A 16,232-nucleotide genomic window follows, 5' to 3' on the forward strand; every position below is an offset into this window, starting at 1 on the left:
AGCTTCCTTAGATCGCGCAGCGTCACCGTGGAATGACATTTCGCCGCAGCCGGGCTCGGCAAACTTCCGCAATCGTAGGCTGCAACCAATAATGATCACCCCCACTCTCGGGTTTGGGACAAGAAGACGATCGGAAATAATTGCATCAGCACGTGATTCCAATTGGCCGATCGCGCTCAGCGCAGGTTGACGGCCCTGAGCTCCCCCCCCCCTCCCCCCGCTGGCCGATCACCTCTGTGGGTTGCAGACGCCGTACCTCGGCCTGCTGTCACCAACGTCGTAAGGTCCGTGCTCGACTATCGTTAACGTTTCCGACCTCCCATTGTTTTCTGGGGTCGTCTGAACATGCCCGTTCACGCAACCCGTCCAACGCGTTTTCGCGCCGATTGCCCGAGGTCGGGTTAAAGCAACTATCTGGGGCCAGGTCAGAGCAGCTGTCCCGGGACAAGTGGGAGCGACTGCTCAGGGTCCATGTCTGCCTGACTGAAATCAGGTCAGTCAAACGAAATTGTCTGTCTGAAACCAGGTCAAAGGTACTGCCCTGGATAAGGACGGAGCAACTGTGAACTCAGAGTGGCTGTCCTCGGTCAGTTGAGAGCGGCTGTTCTGAGCCAGGCGAGAGCGGCTGCTCTGAGTCAGGTGAGAGCGGTTGCTCTGAACCAGGCGAGAGCGGCTGCTCTGAGCCAGGTGGGTGCGGCGTGCCGGCCGGACCAGGCTTCCCCGGTGGGGGCGGCGGCTGGACCCGCCGCCCCAGTAGTCGGTCGACGTGCTGCTGCCACTGCTGGTCGGAGAGACCGCGCGCCCAGTCTGGCGTGGCCTCGGCTGGCAGCCGTACAGCCCGCATGGCGCGGCGCACGGCCTCCGCCTGTTGCGGCGGCAGCAGCAGCGCCGCCGGTGTCCGGGCCGCCGATCCGAACAGGCGCTGCCGCTCGCCGACCGCCTCCTTTTGACGCTCCAGCTCCGCCTGCGCCGGTCACACATACGACACCAGTCAGATGGACAGACACACATACGGCGTCAGTCAGACGGCCAAACGCACACACGGCACCGGCCAGATGGAAGGCCGCACACATGACACCGGTCATATGGAAGGCCGCGCACACGGCACCAATCAAATGGAAGGCCGCGCACACGGCACCAATCAAATGGAAGGCTGCACACACGGCACCGGTCAGATGGAAGGCCGCACACACGGCACCAATCAAATGGAAGGCTGCACACACGGCACCGGTCAGATAGAAGGACGCGCACACGGCAGCCGTCAGATGGAAGGCCGCACAAACGACACCAGTCAGATGGACAGACGCACACACGGCACCAGTCAGATGGAAGGCCGCGCACACGGTACCGGTCAGATGAAAGGCCGCACACACGGCACGGGTCAGATGGAAGGCCGCACACACGGCACCAGTCAAATGGAAGGTCGCACACACGGCACCAATCAAATGGAAGGCCGCACACACGGCACTAGTCAGATGGAAGACCGCGCATACGGCACTAGACGGATGGAAGGCCGCACACACAGCACCAATCAAATGGAAGCCCGCACACACGGCACTAGTCAGATGGAAGGCCGCACACACGGTGCTAATCAAAATGAAGGCCGCACGTACGGCACTAGTCAAATGGAAGGCCGCACACACGGCGCCGGTCAGAGGGACGGACGCACAAAAGGTGCCGGTCAGGTGGAAAACCGCACACACGTCGATGAGCAAGAAGGGACAAGCGTGCAGTAATACTACCGTCGGAGTCATCGTCGTCACTACCGTCACGCTATGACACCCATATTACACCACACCACACCACAACACACCACAACGCACCACACCACACCACACCACACCACACCACAACGCACCGCACCACACCACACCGCACCATACCACACCACACCACACCGTACCGCACTGCACCGCACCGTACCGCACCGCAGCGCACCACACCACACCGCGCACTGCACCGCATCGCATTGCACCGTACCGTACCGCACCGCACTGCACCGCACCGCGCGCTGCACCGCACCCCACTGCACCGTACCGTACCGCACCGCACCGCACTGCACGGCACAGCACGGCACGGCACGGCACGGCACGGCACGGCACCGCAACGAGCCACATCACATCACACTACACATCACATCACATCATAACACACTATATTACATCATGCCATCCCACTTCACATCACACCATCACATCGCCGTCATCTCTGCACAGAGTTCTCGTCTCCGCCGACAAGCGGGGGCATTCAGCGGCCGCCGTGCGGTTACCTACCTCGGTCGCCTCCAACGGCCAGGCCGGACGGTCGTCAGCCGGGCTGGCGGCGCGCCCTACGTCCCGGTCAGCGGTCGGACCTGACCGGGACGTCCGTTCGGCAGTGGTGACGTTGACCTCTGACCCGTTGACGTCGTGCTCCCACGGCGCCGCTGTCAGCTCTCCAGCTGGCTGGTATTCATTATCAGCGCGATCCGACAGCGCCTCGTCGTCTTCAGAGGATTCATCCTGATGAGAGCGTTGAGTCAATGTGTGACAAGAAAACGTTTCCAGGACCACAGTACATAATAGTGCATGCGCCCTGGCGGTGGGAACAGACAATGCAGGCTATCCAGGATCTCACTTAACAATGAAAGAATGGAATATGGCCCGAAAAGCCGCCTTCCGCGCATAAAAATGAACAAAACCAAACCGTATGAACATGGTGCACATCACAGCGCCATAACATGTACACATTGCACGATTCATATTTCTGTATAACGGTATGTACTGTATAACGGTCATGGAATGCACACGCGAGATCGCTAAACGAGTAGGCAAGGAGCAGATTACACTCATAACTTGTAGCCTGAGGCAGTCGTTGCAGGTCACTGGGCGCGGCTGACCTCAGAGCTGACCCCATCCGGCTGGGGGAGGGTGCCATCGGTGCCCTCCGGCGGCGACTGACCTCGGAGCTGACCCCACCCGGCTGGGGGAGGGTGCCGTCGGTGCCCTCTGGCGGCGACTGACCTCGGAGCTGACCCCGTCCGGCTGGGGGAGGGTGCCGTCGGTGCCCTCTGGCGGCGACTGACTTCTGAGCTGGCCCCACCCGGCTGGGGGATGGTGCCGTCGGTGCCCTCTGGCGGCGACTGACCTCGGAGCTGACCCCACCCGGCTGGGGGATGGTGCCGTCGGTGCCCTCTGGCGGCGACTGACCTCGGAGCTGACCCCACCCGGCTGGGGGATGGTGCCGTCGGTGCCCTCTGGCGGCGACTGACCTCGGAGCTGAGCCCGTCCGCCTGGGGGATGGTGCCGTCGGTGCCCTCCAGCGGCGACTGACCTCGGAGCTGACCCCGTCCGGCTGGGGGAGGGTGCCGTCGGTGCCCGCCGGCAGCGGCTGCCAAGGCGTCTGCCCGCCCAGCAGCTGGTAGCCGTCCGGCGGCGGCGGCGGTGATTCTGTGGGCGACGTCTCCTCGGTGGACGGCGGTCGAGGCGGCTCCGGCGGCATCCGTCTGCAGTGAGCGCGGCAGGTGCACTCCACTACACATCGCAGATGCCTGATAGCCTTATCCACCAGATTTTGACAAAAAGTCTTGCATTGGTTAACCACAGGCAAATATCCTTTTAGAGAAGTGTTAGCCGAATCAGATCCACAGTTTGTGAGCAAAGCCTGTCACACAGCAAGGTTGTCTTTGGCAGTGTTTAACTCCATAACGATACGTGTTGCACGTGATACGTGATAAAATCATGCAACTATTAACCTTGAAATGAACAAACAGGTCGATGTTGGATGCGTTGCTGACCGCAATTCTTACAAGAGCCCAGACATTAATAGCATGACCACTAACTTACTACCACGTGACCAATTATGACCGACAGCTTGCTTTCAGCGACCAATTCCACCATCCCGCATTTGAAGTCAATCAATAATCTAACGAGTCCAAAGGCAAAGAAACTTAGTGGTCTACCAACAAATTCCAGCAATTGGTCTTATAAAAGAGCTTGCACGACTTAAGACGTGGTTCGGAGCTGCCGGTAAGCCGCTGGAGTGGCCAATTTGGTCCGGCCGGCGGGCGGACGAGATACGTACAATATTTATGGCGTTGGCTTTTCGTGCCGGCCAACTATTGCCACGGCGGTCGGCCAGGGCGCGTAGAATATCTATGGACAAGGGCCCTCAGCGTTGACCGGAACGCCACGTGACCCGGTGAGAGGCCAACCAATGAGCGCGAGCCGCCCAGCTGCACGAGGTACGTTCGGCCTGCGCGACCGCCGAACGGGTAGAGCGCCCAGCTGGGGACCGGGTAAGGCTTTGTAACTCTCCCCATCCTGGAAACGGGGCGACGTCGGCACTTTTTCAATAATTTCCTTCCGTGTCGGTCGCCGTACAGAGTTTGATGTTATATTGCATGATGCTATTGATGCTATATTGCGAAGAGCTAACTGCCGCACAGATTCACTAATCGGCGCGGCGGAAGCCTAACCTCGGAATAGCGCTGACGTTTTACTTATCACATTCGTGACGTGGCAAAGCGCGTGATGGTGGGTTCACATTTCAGAAAAGGTGTTCGCATATGGCTCGTCAAAGCGGGCCATTTCGTCGTTGGTTTGGCAGTGCCAGCCTGATCACAGGGCAACCGACAGTCGTGACCCTTCTCAATGCCTATACACATCTAGTTTCCGAGCTAAACACGTCCGCGTGGATTTGCAGGCTATTTCGGGGAGACTATTTCAGGGTCACTTACGCATACTGTAACTGTTGAGTCCCTTATATCTGGCGTTCGTGAACACGATTTTCAGATGCAACGGTCGTCAACTGGCTCTCAATCGATGCTGTGCAACGTACGATTACCTAACCAAACAATGACGTATTGAGGAGCATATTTACTAAACAGAGAAATTCTGCTGTCTAGAGCAGTCCATTTCATATAAAATTATATCAACATTTATACGCAAGTATCAATATTGATACAATTTATAAATATTGATATACTTCGCTCCCCGAAAGTGCAGTCCGCTAATCTACTGACGTGTATTCCCAGTTCACCTGACCGAGCAATACTCCACTGGCGAGCTTCGTCATATATTTCCAAAGCAGGAAGTGTAACATTTTAACAAACAAATACAGACCACACGCGTGAAGCGCGTCCTTGCAGGCGGACCATGTCACCCGCTCGCCTCCACGGCCGACAGTTTCCGTTTCCGAGTCCGCTTCCTCCGTTTGCCGGCTGCGTCGTCGGCCCTGGCGGACCAGCCGTGAAGCCGGCACGCCTGCTCCTTCTTCTCCTCTTCCACACGTTCCATTACCAGCTCCAACGCCTTCACGTAAGCCGCCTCGTACTGGCGCAGCTCGTCCAGGCACGGCGGCCTCTCCGGCACACGCTCCTGCTTGCCGACTTGCGCCAGCAGGCGCTGGAAGTGGCCACGCTGCCGCTCCAGCAGCAGCGTAACCGCCTCACCGGGCTGGCCGGCGCGCGCCGTCCGGCCGACGCGGTGCACGTACGTCTTGACCAGCGCCGGGATGTCGTACGAGACGACCGCGCTCACGGCCTCCACGTCCATGCCGCGCGCCATGGCGTCCGAGCAGACGAGCGCTGACAGTTGTCCAGCCGTGAGGGCGGCGAGCGCTCGCCGCCGCCGCGCCGCCGGCACGCCTCCCGAGAACTCGGCCACGGCTGGGCCGCCCAGACTGTCCAGCAGCAGCGTCAGCCTGTGCGCCGACTCGTTGGAGTTTGTGAAGATGAGGACGCGACGCCAGTGGGCCTGCCGCAGCAGATGGTGCAGCAGGAGGGGCTTCAGCTGCGGCGCGCACACGATGAACGACTCTTGCAGCTCGGCCGGCGTGGTGAACTTGCCGACAAACTGGCCAGGCCGCGGCACCGCCTCACTGTCCCACACCAGCAGTCTTGGCTGAAACAGTCGCAACCGCTCCAGCTTCTCGGGGTTCTGAGACAAGGTCGCAGAAAAGAGCAGCTTCTGCAGCGGCAGGTGAGGACTGGCGAGTGCGACCGCCGACGACGGGCCGGCCGGGCGGCGCGGCGGTCCGTCAGCCGCTGCCGCCGCCCGCTCCACCGCCTGCAGCCAGCCCGTCTCGGCCATTTCCATCACACGGTCCGCCTCGTCGATGACCAGGTAGCGTAGGTGCGCCAGCGAGAAGCCCTCTGTGCCGCTCAGGTGGTCCATGAGTCGGCCGGGCGTGCTGACCACGATGTCCGCTAGCGAGAGCGCGCCGCGCGGGCCTGGCTCCACCAGCCGGCGCCGCTCGCGTGCCAGCGTGTCGATGCCCAGTAGGCGCACGCTAAGCGGCAGGCCGGCCGCGTACTGGCGGAACACGGCCGCCACCTGCGCGGCCAGGGCCTGGGTCGGCAGCACGACTAGTGCGCGCACGCGGCGCACCACGGCCCCGGACAGCGTCTGCACCAGCGGCAGCACGAACGCCAGCGTCTTGCCGCTGCCAGTGGGCGCTGACACGCACAGGTCGGCCGGCGGCAGCGGCGAGTCGGCGGCGGCCAGCAGCGGCGGTAACACGGCCGCCTGCACCGGAAACAGCCGCTCCACTCCCAGCTGCCGAAGCCGAAGGCGCAGCTCGGGCGCCAGCTCGGCCACCTCTTCCGGCGTCGGCCGCCGCTCGCCAATCTGGTCGGGCCGCGCCAGCCAATCGGGCAATATGCGGTGCACAGTCCGCCGGCCGGCGCGCTCTACCTCCTCCAGCACGGTGAAGTCGGCGTCCTTGCCCGCGTCGTGCCTGCCATCGCTGCTCGTCTCGCTTTCGTCTCGCCTCGCCTCGGCCGAGGCAAGGTCCTGGCTTTCCGCCTGCTCGATTGCGGCAACGTCCTGACTGTCCGCCTGCTCGGTCGCGGCGGTGCGACCCTGGCTGTCCGCCTGCTCGGCTGAGGCAGGACCCTGGCTGTCCGCCTGCCCAGCCGCGGTACGGCCCTGGCTGTCTGCCTGTTCGGCCGGCTCGGCGCCGTCGCACGTGTCGTCGTCAGAGAGGGGGCCGACGCGGCCCGGCGTGGCGGGGCTGCCAGAACTCGTTCGACCGTGCTGGACATCACAGGCTGCCGCACTTGCTGGAGCCTGATTCTGGCCAGAGCGTCGTCCTTTTCGAGCGTTCAGACGGCGAAGAATCTCCGCTTCCCGTTGCACGAGCTCACCATTATCATCTTCTTGTATTGTCATATCGCAATGACTAGTTGCTGTAATGGAAGGCAGTTCCCATTTAAACTTTTGCTCAAAGGCCTCACTTTCATCGCGTTAACATTTCCTCCACAGGAAAATTAATAGGCAATTATTAATAAAGGAAACATTGGTTTCTTTGCAGATTGAACGACACATTAAAGGAAATATTCCACAATTGAAGATTTCAAAGCACGCATCCGATGATGAAACAAGCTCACTAACAGCCATCGGTGTACTTTTAAGTCGAAAGACTGCTCTAGACGACACAGTATCTATGTTTAGTAAATATGCCCCTCAATACATCACTGACCACATCACCATACCTTGCTCAACATTGATTTAAAACCGATTGACGGCCGTGATGTCAGGAAATCATGCTCACAAACGGCAGATATGCACGACTCGACAACTGCATTTTCCTTGGCCTTGATCGCCGCATCGCTAAAAGAATGCCCGGATTTGAGTGACGCTATTATGGCGTCATAGATGCCTGAGTAACCCTGAAATAATCTCCCCAAAATAGTCTGCAGATTTTTGCCGGCATGTCACACCGAAATTAGATGAATTTAGATCCCAAGAAGGACAGGGCTATAAACTACACCGACTGATCTCCAAAGTGGCTGTTCAGTTCAAAACCCCACACAAATGAGGAACATTCCTTTTAACTGGCACCTCTAGCAGATGACATTTACTTGCATCGCTAACAACCCGCTGAACACCATGCAAATGTATCTACTTCTACCAAAAGAATACAGCGGTTCGTGTGCGTCATGACATTTCTCTGGCTGTATTTACCATAACTAGTATCAGCCAATGTAATGACGTGAATGTTACAGTATAGTACAGGGAGATCCAAAGCCAAGACAATGCCAAGCACAAGTCAAAGCTGGTGGTTTCGAAGTTAAATTGTGCAGCCGAGGTCAGAGTCAGTTTCTTCGTATATTAAAACGTGAAGCCGAATCCCGAGCCTACGGCTTTGAATTTGCACACGTAAACCCGAAGCTGGAGCCAGAAGCTTCGGGCTTAGGATGCGCTAAGCAAAAGCCAAACCAACCAGTTCAAAATTACGAGGCTGAGCTCGATGATAGCTTAAATGGACCATGTCGTTTTGCGAAACGAAACCATTTTCGCTTGTTTTACATGTGTGGGAAAAACGCGCGATACATGGCTCCATGGGGTTGCAGGAGCTGATTCTACTTGTAGCCATAATTGGAATTAAAGGCGTTCTCCATCGGCATATATCTATGACGCCACACCAGTGGGCAGAACTCGGGTTAAAAGTCATTGGAGAACTGGGCCGAGGATGAAGCTCGGCGGCGCAGTGGACGAGCACCAAGATCACCCGAGCGCTTGACCTGTGCACGATGTGATGAGGCAGGCGCGCCCACGGCGGGAGGGAGCGGAGATGTTGGATTCATTTTCAGCGTCAATTTTACGTAATGTCTACAAGAACAACGGGAGATCCCGGAAACATTAAGTGCATTATGGGCTTCGACACATGCGTTCCAGAAAGCATGCTCCCTTTTTTGTACTCATCACTTACTGACAGATCAGACGCGTACACTTTTGATCAGTAATACCGGTTTCCCCAAAGTCCTTCTGAAAACCTCAGAAATTCGATCTTAAGTAGCCACTCCTGCGGGAGAAATGAGAATGGACTCCCTCTTCACCATTGCGAAAATAATGCATTGCATGTGCCTTGCCTTTTCCGATTGATATTTGAATTTAAGGGCGCTTCAACTGTGGTGGTTATTTCGCGCCTTTTCCAAAGTGAGTGTTCTGTAACTTACAGCGCCCTAATGTGTCAACATATTTGTGTAGAAAATGCTGCGCATGCTTCAAACACTCCGTTTAGACAAAAATATTTGCGAACGTAAGGTGATCATCCCAAGAATTCAGCAAAATGCTACGCTATGGCTTTTATTTTTATCCCATGGAAGTTCTCACAGTGGCTCTTTTTGACATGCACTTTGACTTTGGGAATGGGAGTACCAGAGGGTCCATAGTGACGCACTGATTTAAACTCCAACCAGTGCGCTTTTGGACACATGCCCTTGCCGCCCACTGGGCCAATCAAAAATGGTATTTTGTTCACACCACTTCAGTGTGCACGGCGTTTGTAATGACGACTGCGGTCGCGACAACTGCTGGGAAGAAGCGTATTACAAAGTTACAAAAGCGTTGACAGTGTAAGTTGAACTCGAAAATAATTAAAAGTGATATCCTTATTCTGTCTTGACGTTGCTGCAGCGGCACCACTCAGTGGCTTTGTTGGATGCCACTGATCCTGAGGTTTCACGAGGGCACGTTTTTAAAATATGCCCCAAAAGTGGGACACCCCCTTTTAGCGTTTTTCTTTTCAATAGCGATTGTAACATGGGAGCATTCCATGACAAAGCGCCAGAGCCACAAACCTAAAATGCTCTTTTAAGTATCCGGGGTTGTTTTATGCCCTTATTTCCACTGCACGATTCTGAAAAAGATTAGAGCAATGGTTTAAGTTATGGCCGCGGGTAGTTTTAACACGTCAGCTGACAACGGTATCTTTGAGGACCTATAACGCAATCAAAAATTGTGTAAATCGTACGCACCCACATACCGATGAACTCGCAATAAGTCGGTGCATTTTTAGCGGCCTCCAATTTGTTGTGTTCTGAATTGTCCAACTGACATAGTAATAAAGTCACGTGACCTCCATTGACATTCGGCCACTCTCAAAGTTATTTTGCTTACTGCGGATTTCAGGACAAATGACCATTCTAACAAAAGCAAACATCTAATAAAATGTGTTCTTCTCCTAAAATGCTAAATACATTCTAATGTATACATACGTGACCGTCGTGATTGGGGCTTTAAGACGCACTCTGTACACATGTAAACCTCATCGTGATTCGGGCTTTAAGACGCACTCTGTACACATATAAACCTCATCATGATTGGGGCTTTAGACGCACTCTGTACACATGTAAACCTCATTGTGATTGGGGCTTTAAGACACACTCTGTGCATGCGCAGCACTCATCGTGATTGGGACTTTAAAACACACTCCAACACATAAACTTCATCGTGATTCGGGCTTTAAGACGCACGCCATGCACACATAAACCTCATCTTGATTTGGGCTTTAAGACGCACTCTGTACACACGTACACCTCACGGTGATTTAGGCTTTATGGTGCACTCAGCTATTGAGGTATACAGCATCATGTGCCTCCCACCCTGGCAGGAATGGCGGGTGCTGCACAGAATCAAACCCCATACCTCCGGTCTCCCAGAGGCATAGCTTAAGCACTTCCCTACTGTACCCCTAATGCATGGCTGATTTCTTGATAAGTCATATCATACTCAGTAATGATGAGTTAAAGGAATGCCATTTGTCTGAAATAATAGCAGTCATCATCAAGCATGCTATATCACAACATGGTGATGATGAAACACTCTTGTCATACAAGTATGCCAAAGCATCAGGGGAAAGAGATGCAGTTTTCTGGGATTTTTTGTCCAAATTTCAATAAAAATCCAAGCATTTGCCTGGTGTCCATCCAAAGCATCCAAGGAATCCATTTGTCCAAAAATTGTCGCATTGCTTCCACATCATATGGGTGCTACCTTCAACTAATAATCAGTCAACACTCCTGTCACTGCACTCCCTGACTTGAACCATATGAAAATAAAGAAAATTATAATGGCTACGTAATGTGTAGTACACACTTTTATGAAGAGCATCTGCAACAAGCAAACATGAATGACTTGCACCATTAATGACTACCATAGGCTCCTCCAAACTCCCCCAAAAAGGCCCCTTTCATTTAAGGAAGGGTGGAGGAGGTTAGAGATGAGCTTTGCAGAGCATAGAGGAGGTTGGAGGGTCGTAGAAACAATCACATTTCTTTGGAGGAGGCAGAACTAATAGTCCCATTCCTCATAGAAAACCATGATCAATAACTACTGATATTTGTTTCAATAAAAACATTAAGCCATAATACCACATCAGTCTCTCCCTTACCCTGGTTATTCTCCATTACAGCCAATGCACCTGTATGCAAAATGCTTCTCACAACTGTACTCAACAGCTTACATAGTTTGGAGGAGCTTCGAGTGAGGCTAGAGGAACAGCAGGAACAGACCGTTAGTTTCCCTAATTCCACACATGGGCCTGCCACTACTGATGTCCACCAAGTCCACGTCACATAAACCTTTGCACACATTATTTGTACACTGACCAAACAAAATGATCCACGAAGAAGTGGAAAAATCAAAAATGAGATGCAGTGCGTGGAAAGAAATCACCAGATGAAAAAGCACATATGCCACCCATCTTATGGGTCAGGGTGTACTTTCCTACCTAATGTTAGAAAAAATCATTGTACACCATTCGTCGTGTTTAAGGCATGACATATCGTAAATAATCTCAAAACAGGTAGAATCATGCTCCTACCTTCGAATTTCAATAACTTCGATGGCGGGCTCCCGAGCGCCGCGCGCACCGCACCGCCTGGACTCCCCAGCGCCGTTTCCGCGTTGCCGTTGCGTAAATACAATATTTCTGCGTACCAAGAACTGTACAAAATGTACGGGACCAAAGTAAACCATTCGTCATGTTTAAGGCAGGACATATCATAAATAATCACAAAACAGGTAGATTAATGATCTTAGCTTCAATTTTTTTTTTATAATTACGATGGCGAGCTCCCGAGCGCCGCACACACACAGCACCCGCGACACCGGCGCCATTACTGCTCGGGTCACAACATTACTGCGAACCGTAAAAATGTACCGGGACAAGGTAGCAAGAATCCATGAAATTTGATCCTCGACGCCAACGGGACCATGGGTTGCAGGGGGATTGGGTGGGGAATGTAAAGCAAAATAAGAACATGGCAGCTAAATAAAAGCTCATTATATGGCACCTATATATGGCATGGAACATGGATGCCAATGAGATGCTGGGTTGAAGGGGATATAGGGTGGGGAGGTTAGGTTAGGTTAGGTTAGGTTAGTTAGGTTAGGTTAGGGTAGGGTAGGTCAGCTTAGCTAAGCTTAGGTTCTGGTCTATTCTCAGGTTAGGTTAGGTTAGGTTAGGTTAGGTCAGGTCAGGTCAGGTCAGGTCAGGTCAGGTCAGGTCAGGTCAGGCTAGCTTAGCTTAGCTTAGCTTAGGTTCTGGTCTATTCTCAGCTAGGTTAGGTTAGGTTAGGTTAGGTTAGGTTTGGCTAGTTTAGGATATGTTCTGGACTAATCTGGCCTGCGTGTTTCATAAATGTACCTAAACTCGATAAGAAACGATTTTGGTTGCTTTATTATTGTTACCTTGGTCCCGTACATGTTTTATGATTCTTGATAAGCAGAAATATTGTGCTTTCGCAACAACGCAGAAACGGCGCTTGGAAGTCGGGGCAGTGCGGTGCGGGGCGTGCGGCGCTCGGGAGCTCGCTATCGTATTTATTAAAATTCGAGGGTAGGAGCATGATTCTATCTGTTTTGAAATTATTTACGATATGTTCCGCCTTAAACACGACGAATGGTTTACCTTGGTCCCGTACATTTTGTAGAGTTCTTGGTAAGCAGAAATATTGTATTTACGCAACGGCAACGCAGAAACGGCGCTGGGGAGTCCAGGCGGTGCTGTGCGCGCGGCGCTCGGGAGCCCGCCATCGAAGTTATTGAAATTCGAAGGTAGAAGCATGATTCTACCTGTTTTGAGATTATTTACGATATGTGCCGCCTTGAACACGACGAATGGCGTGCAATGATTTTTTCTAACGTTACGTAGGAAAGTACACCTACACCTATCTTATGAAGTTAGGCCTTCCATGAATTACCTCCACGCCTGCACTGCCACGCGAACGTTTCCCCTTAAAACATCGGTAAAAGTAGAATGAAACACGATGCATGGTATCACTCACAATGGTGTCCTCCAACTATGCTTGATACTCCCGCACCCCAACCACGCGACTCCAGCGGGCGCCCCACGCGTACTTCGTTCCAAAACCCGCAGAACTACGGTAACCATGGACAGGGCCACCTATATGCAAGGTGGTACCGTCCCGACTTCATGCTTGTCAGCGAGCATCGCTATGTGACGTCATTGGAGATACAACTTCGACCCGGAGATGGTCGTGTACGCAGGAAACTGTGGCGATTATTTCGAGCACATGAAAAGTTTGGGGGATGTAGCTGGGAACAAGACGGTATTTATTATGAGGAATCTAATAAAAATCAAGCAGAGATTCCATCTTGAATGAGACTGAAGAGCCAAAGAACCCAGATAGCAAGTCAATGGAGGAGGGTTTACCACAGTTCGTGCTCACAATGTGCTGGGAGTTCGTTCCGATAAATAGACTCAAAATTCCACTCTAGAGACACCAGTGCCTCCCTCCCCCCTCTCTAAAACTATGGTTGTTGGGTGAACCTGCCTTAGATGCATCCAACAAACTTTAGAGCCCCATCCAACATTTAGATACTGGTCCTCTGCCGGGCCGAAGCGAGATTGAACGCATATCGCTTGCTGATGTGCTTGGCTGATGTCCATTTGGGACTCGTTTATTCGTCGATTTGATCGATTTGGTGAAGATAACCTAAATGCGTCTTGGGCTTCTCAGTTTGGAACCAGCTCAGGACTGGACTATTTCGTGCAGTTTCGCTGAACCGGTACAGCCCAGTAAATGACCAACCAGTGCTTGAGCATACACCGGGCTGTGTCACATCCAGAGGCGGATATTCCAAAGTTCAATGGATGCTTCAGGGCCAGTTGCTCTGCTACAAAGTAGTCCGGTCCACTCCAGCTAGTGTTTGTTCGAGGCTACCAAAAGTGCTTCCCGTTGCACGCTGCGGTTTGTGCCGCGGTCGGTGGGCATATCGCGCCGGTGCCACGCCAGGGCCGAGCTGCTCGAACGGCGACTCAGCTACCAAAGGTGGCGGAGGACAACGACGTCGAGCCATTCTCCGATTGATTAACTAGCTGCCGTTCTCCCCGGTTGCACCGTGGGAGGAGGGCGTCGTGGAGTCATCTGTGAAGGGCCGCGGCAGGCGGCCCAGGCGTCGATAGTAAAGAGAGACAATGACACGTCGCTCCCTGTTGACAACCGACCGCCGCCGCGCCTCCTCCAACGGGACTGTGCTGCGTTCCCGCTCTCGGGCGCGTTACTGAGACGGGCGGTGAGGTCGTTCGGGGGAGATGACCCAAAGGCATCTAACCCGTCGTTCGCTGTCCGGCAGGTGCTGCCGCCTGGAGTCGGCCGCTGAAGTCTGGCCCCCCGCCCTTGGAGCGACGATTCTCGGCATGGACGGTGACGTTTTTCTGTCCGGGCGAGATGGTGACCTGGCTGGTTCCCATTTCGGCGGCATAGCCCAACAACCCGTTTCGGGCAGCGAGCACTGACCGGAGCTTTTGACCTCCTGACCTGACTCCATATTTGACCTCCGTCCAGGCCTGGTGGTCGGCATTTCTCCGCCTGCGGCTTTTTGGTAGAACTGAAAATTATTCGGAATGATCGATTGCTATGTACTCTCGCCCCCGTACGGAGCTTGTGGCCGCCCTGTGAACATGGCTCTGGGGTGTCATCAGCCGCCCTGCCATTCCCCATCTTGTCTGTGCACTGGATGTGGATAGTCGTCGGATACTCTCCATTCGCCTGTGAAGAGACGCCGGTTCTCGTGAACCTCGCCTGTGGAGAACGAAATCATGATTATCATTATCTCGGCTGCCTCCCACTGATCCTGGCGGTTCTCTGTGGATAGTTTGCTCAGTCTTTCTCTCTCCTCTCCGCCGGCAGGGTCAGGCCGGGTCACCGAGCCGTGACTCGCTTTGCCACTGAGCCCCTCCAAGTTGGTAAGTGAGGGGACGTCGCCAGAAACGCCCGATAGGCCATTTCTCTTTCACCGGAGTTTTACCTTCACGTTGGAAGAGGTGCCCTCTCCCCACATGCTATGCAAACTTTTCTGAACACTGATAACCCCGGTATATGATCTGTCGTACATGGCGAGAAATAATTTCAGGATACATAATTTAAAAGGATAATGCAGATGTAAGAGAAATGCGTAAAAAACATGGGGAGTCAGAACCACCTTTCCCGGTCTTCCAATATATATTACTACAAAATATTTCCCGGTCCTACAGAACAGTAACCCAATGTTTCTGGAAAATCATTCATCATCCAGATGAAGTTGAAAAGCCCAAGTATACCATGTCTGCGGCCCGTTTCTCATTAAACTAAGATGGTGTTATGAATTCCGTCAGAGCTAGGAGAAACACTCTTTGTGCGTTCACGAGCTGAGCGTAGTTCTACCACAGTGAAAGCAGCGCTAGACATTTCAAAAATGGTGTTAGGTGATTTGAAGCTGATTGGAGCAAACACGCAGTCCTGTTTGTGGCGAACAATCTAGGGTTAGTCGTCCCTAGTATGCAACGCTCGACTAGAGCCAAACCTATTTCGTTTCCTAATTCTTGTGGCTTTGATAGGATACCTCCTGCAAACGTCCGGACTATGATTGCATTCGGGACAAGCTTTCGCCATATACTCTTCACCTGCTGTCACACTGTAGCGAGGGCCATCTGGCGATTCATGTTACTGGCATACTCCCTCCGCGAAGAACGCTGCGCCTCACGTATGGTGTGCTTCACGATTGTCCTGGCCCGTTTGAATGCTATGAGGTTCTCTGTCTTAGCTAAACGAGTAAAAGCTTGAACGCTCGTTTTTGGCTGAGGATGGCTTCTTTACATGCATGAGACCACCGAAGGACTGGCTTTTTACGTGATTCAGATGAGGTCATGGAAATGCATGTTCTCGCCGTAGCTAAGATAGAAGTCGTCACGTGTAAGGTAAGAGTAGGCGCACTGTCACCTTCAGCAGGTTCAACCACAAACTTACATCCCCCAGTAAATCGGAGGCAATCAGTTTTTTTAACGTTCCAACAAGGCGTTCGCCGTCCTGGGTGTGCCGTATTCGCATTGATCCAGATGGGGAAATGATCGCTTCACCAAGTAATACCTTTCACGGCCCAAGACAGCCGGGGTAACAGTGTAGGTGAGCAAAGAGAAAGATCTGTGGCCGAAGTTCTACCCAGTGGCATAGATACGGGGAT

At 53.4% G+C, this 16,232-nt stretch overlaps 2 protein-coding genes across 3 annotated transcripts; both read right to left on the minus strand.

The window, feature by feature from the left end:
* Positions 1 to 486: 486 nt before the first annotated feature.
* Positions 487 to 3,480, minus strand: LOC119094311 (male-enhanced antigen 1). The gene is made up of 4 exons (XM_037217383.1): positions 3,313 to 3,480; positions 3,003 to 3,071; positions 2,274 to 2,501; positions 487 to 964 (listed from the first exon to the last, which is right to left on the minus strand). The coding sequence occupies exons 1-4, from the start codon at positions 3,478 to 3,480 to the stop codon at positions 569 to 571; spliced, it is 861 nt and encodes a 286-aa protein (XP_037073278.1). The 3' UTR covers positions 487 to 568.
* A 1,576-nt stretch (positions 3,481 to 5,056) lies between these two features.
* Positions 5,057 to 13,135, minus strand: LOC119093902 (ATP-dependent RNA helicase DDX51). Of its 2 annotated transcripts, none has more exons than XM_037216914.1 (2): positions 13,055 to 13,135; positions 5,057 to 7,168 (listed from the first exon to the last, which is right to left on the minus strand). In XM_037216914.1, exon 2 carries the CDS (start codon positions 7,149 to 7,151, stop codon positions 5,139 to 5,141), a length of 2,013 nt encoding a protein of 670 aa, XP_037072809.1. In that variant the 5' UTR covers positions 7,152 to 7,168; positions 13,055 to 13,135; the 3' UTR covers positions 5,057 to 5,138. The 2 variants fall into 2 exon arrangements, with proteins under 2 accessions (XP_037072809.1, XP_037072810.1); XM_037216915.1 differs by lacking the exon at positions 13,055 to 13,135 and adding an exon at positions 11,590 to 11,610.
* Between the last annotated feature and the right edge of the window lie 3,097 nt (positions 13,136 to 16,232).

This window comes from Pollicipes pollicipes, unplaced genomic scaffold (assembly GCF_011947565.3).
Source record: "Pollicipes pollicipes isolate AB1234 unplaced genomic scaffold, Ppol_2.1 Scaffold_4002;HRSCAF=4701_pilon_pilon_pilon, whole genome shotgun sequence".
Lineage (NCBI taxonomy): Eukaryota > Metazoa > Arthropoda > Thecostraca > Pollicipedomorpha > Pollicipedidae > Pollicipes > Pollicipes pollicipes.

Excerpts from the sequence above, each read along its gene's own strand:
- LOC119094311 (XM_037217383.1), bottom strand. The coding sequence starts at position 3,480 with ATGCCGCCGGAGCCGCCTCGACCGCCGTCCACCGAGGAGACGTCGCCC. Across the intron at positions 2,502-3,002 it reads CGGACGGGGTCAGCTCCGAG|GATGAATCCTCTGAAGACGA; the intron begins GTCAGTCGCCGC and ends CGCTCTCATCAG. Across the intron at positions 965-2,273 it reads GGCCGTTGGAGGCGACCGAG|GCGGAGCTGGAGCGTCAAAA; the intron begins GTAGGTAACCGC and ends TGACCGGCGCAG.
- LOC119093902 (XM_037216914.1), bottom strand. The coding sequence starts at position 7,151 with ATGACAATACAAGAAGATGATAATGGTGAGCTCGTGCAACGGGAAGCG.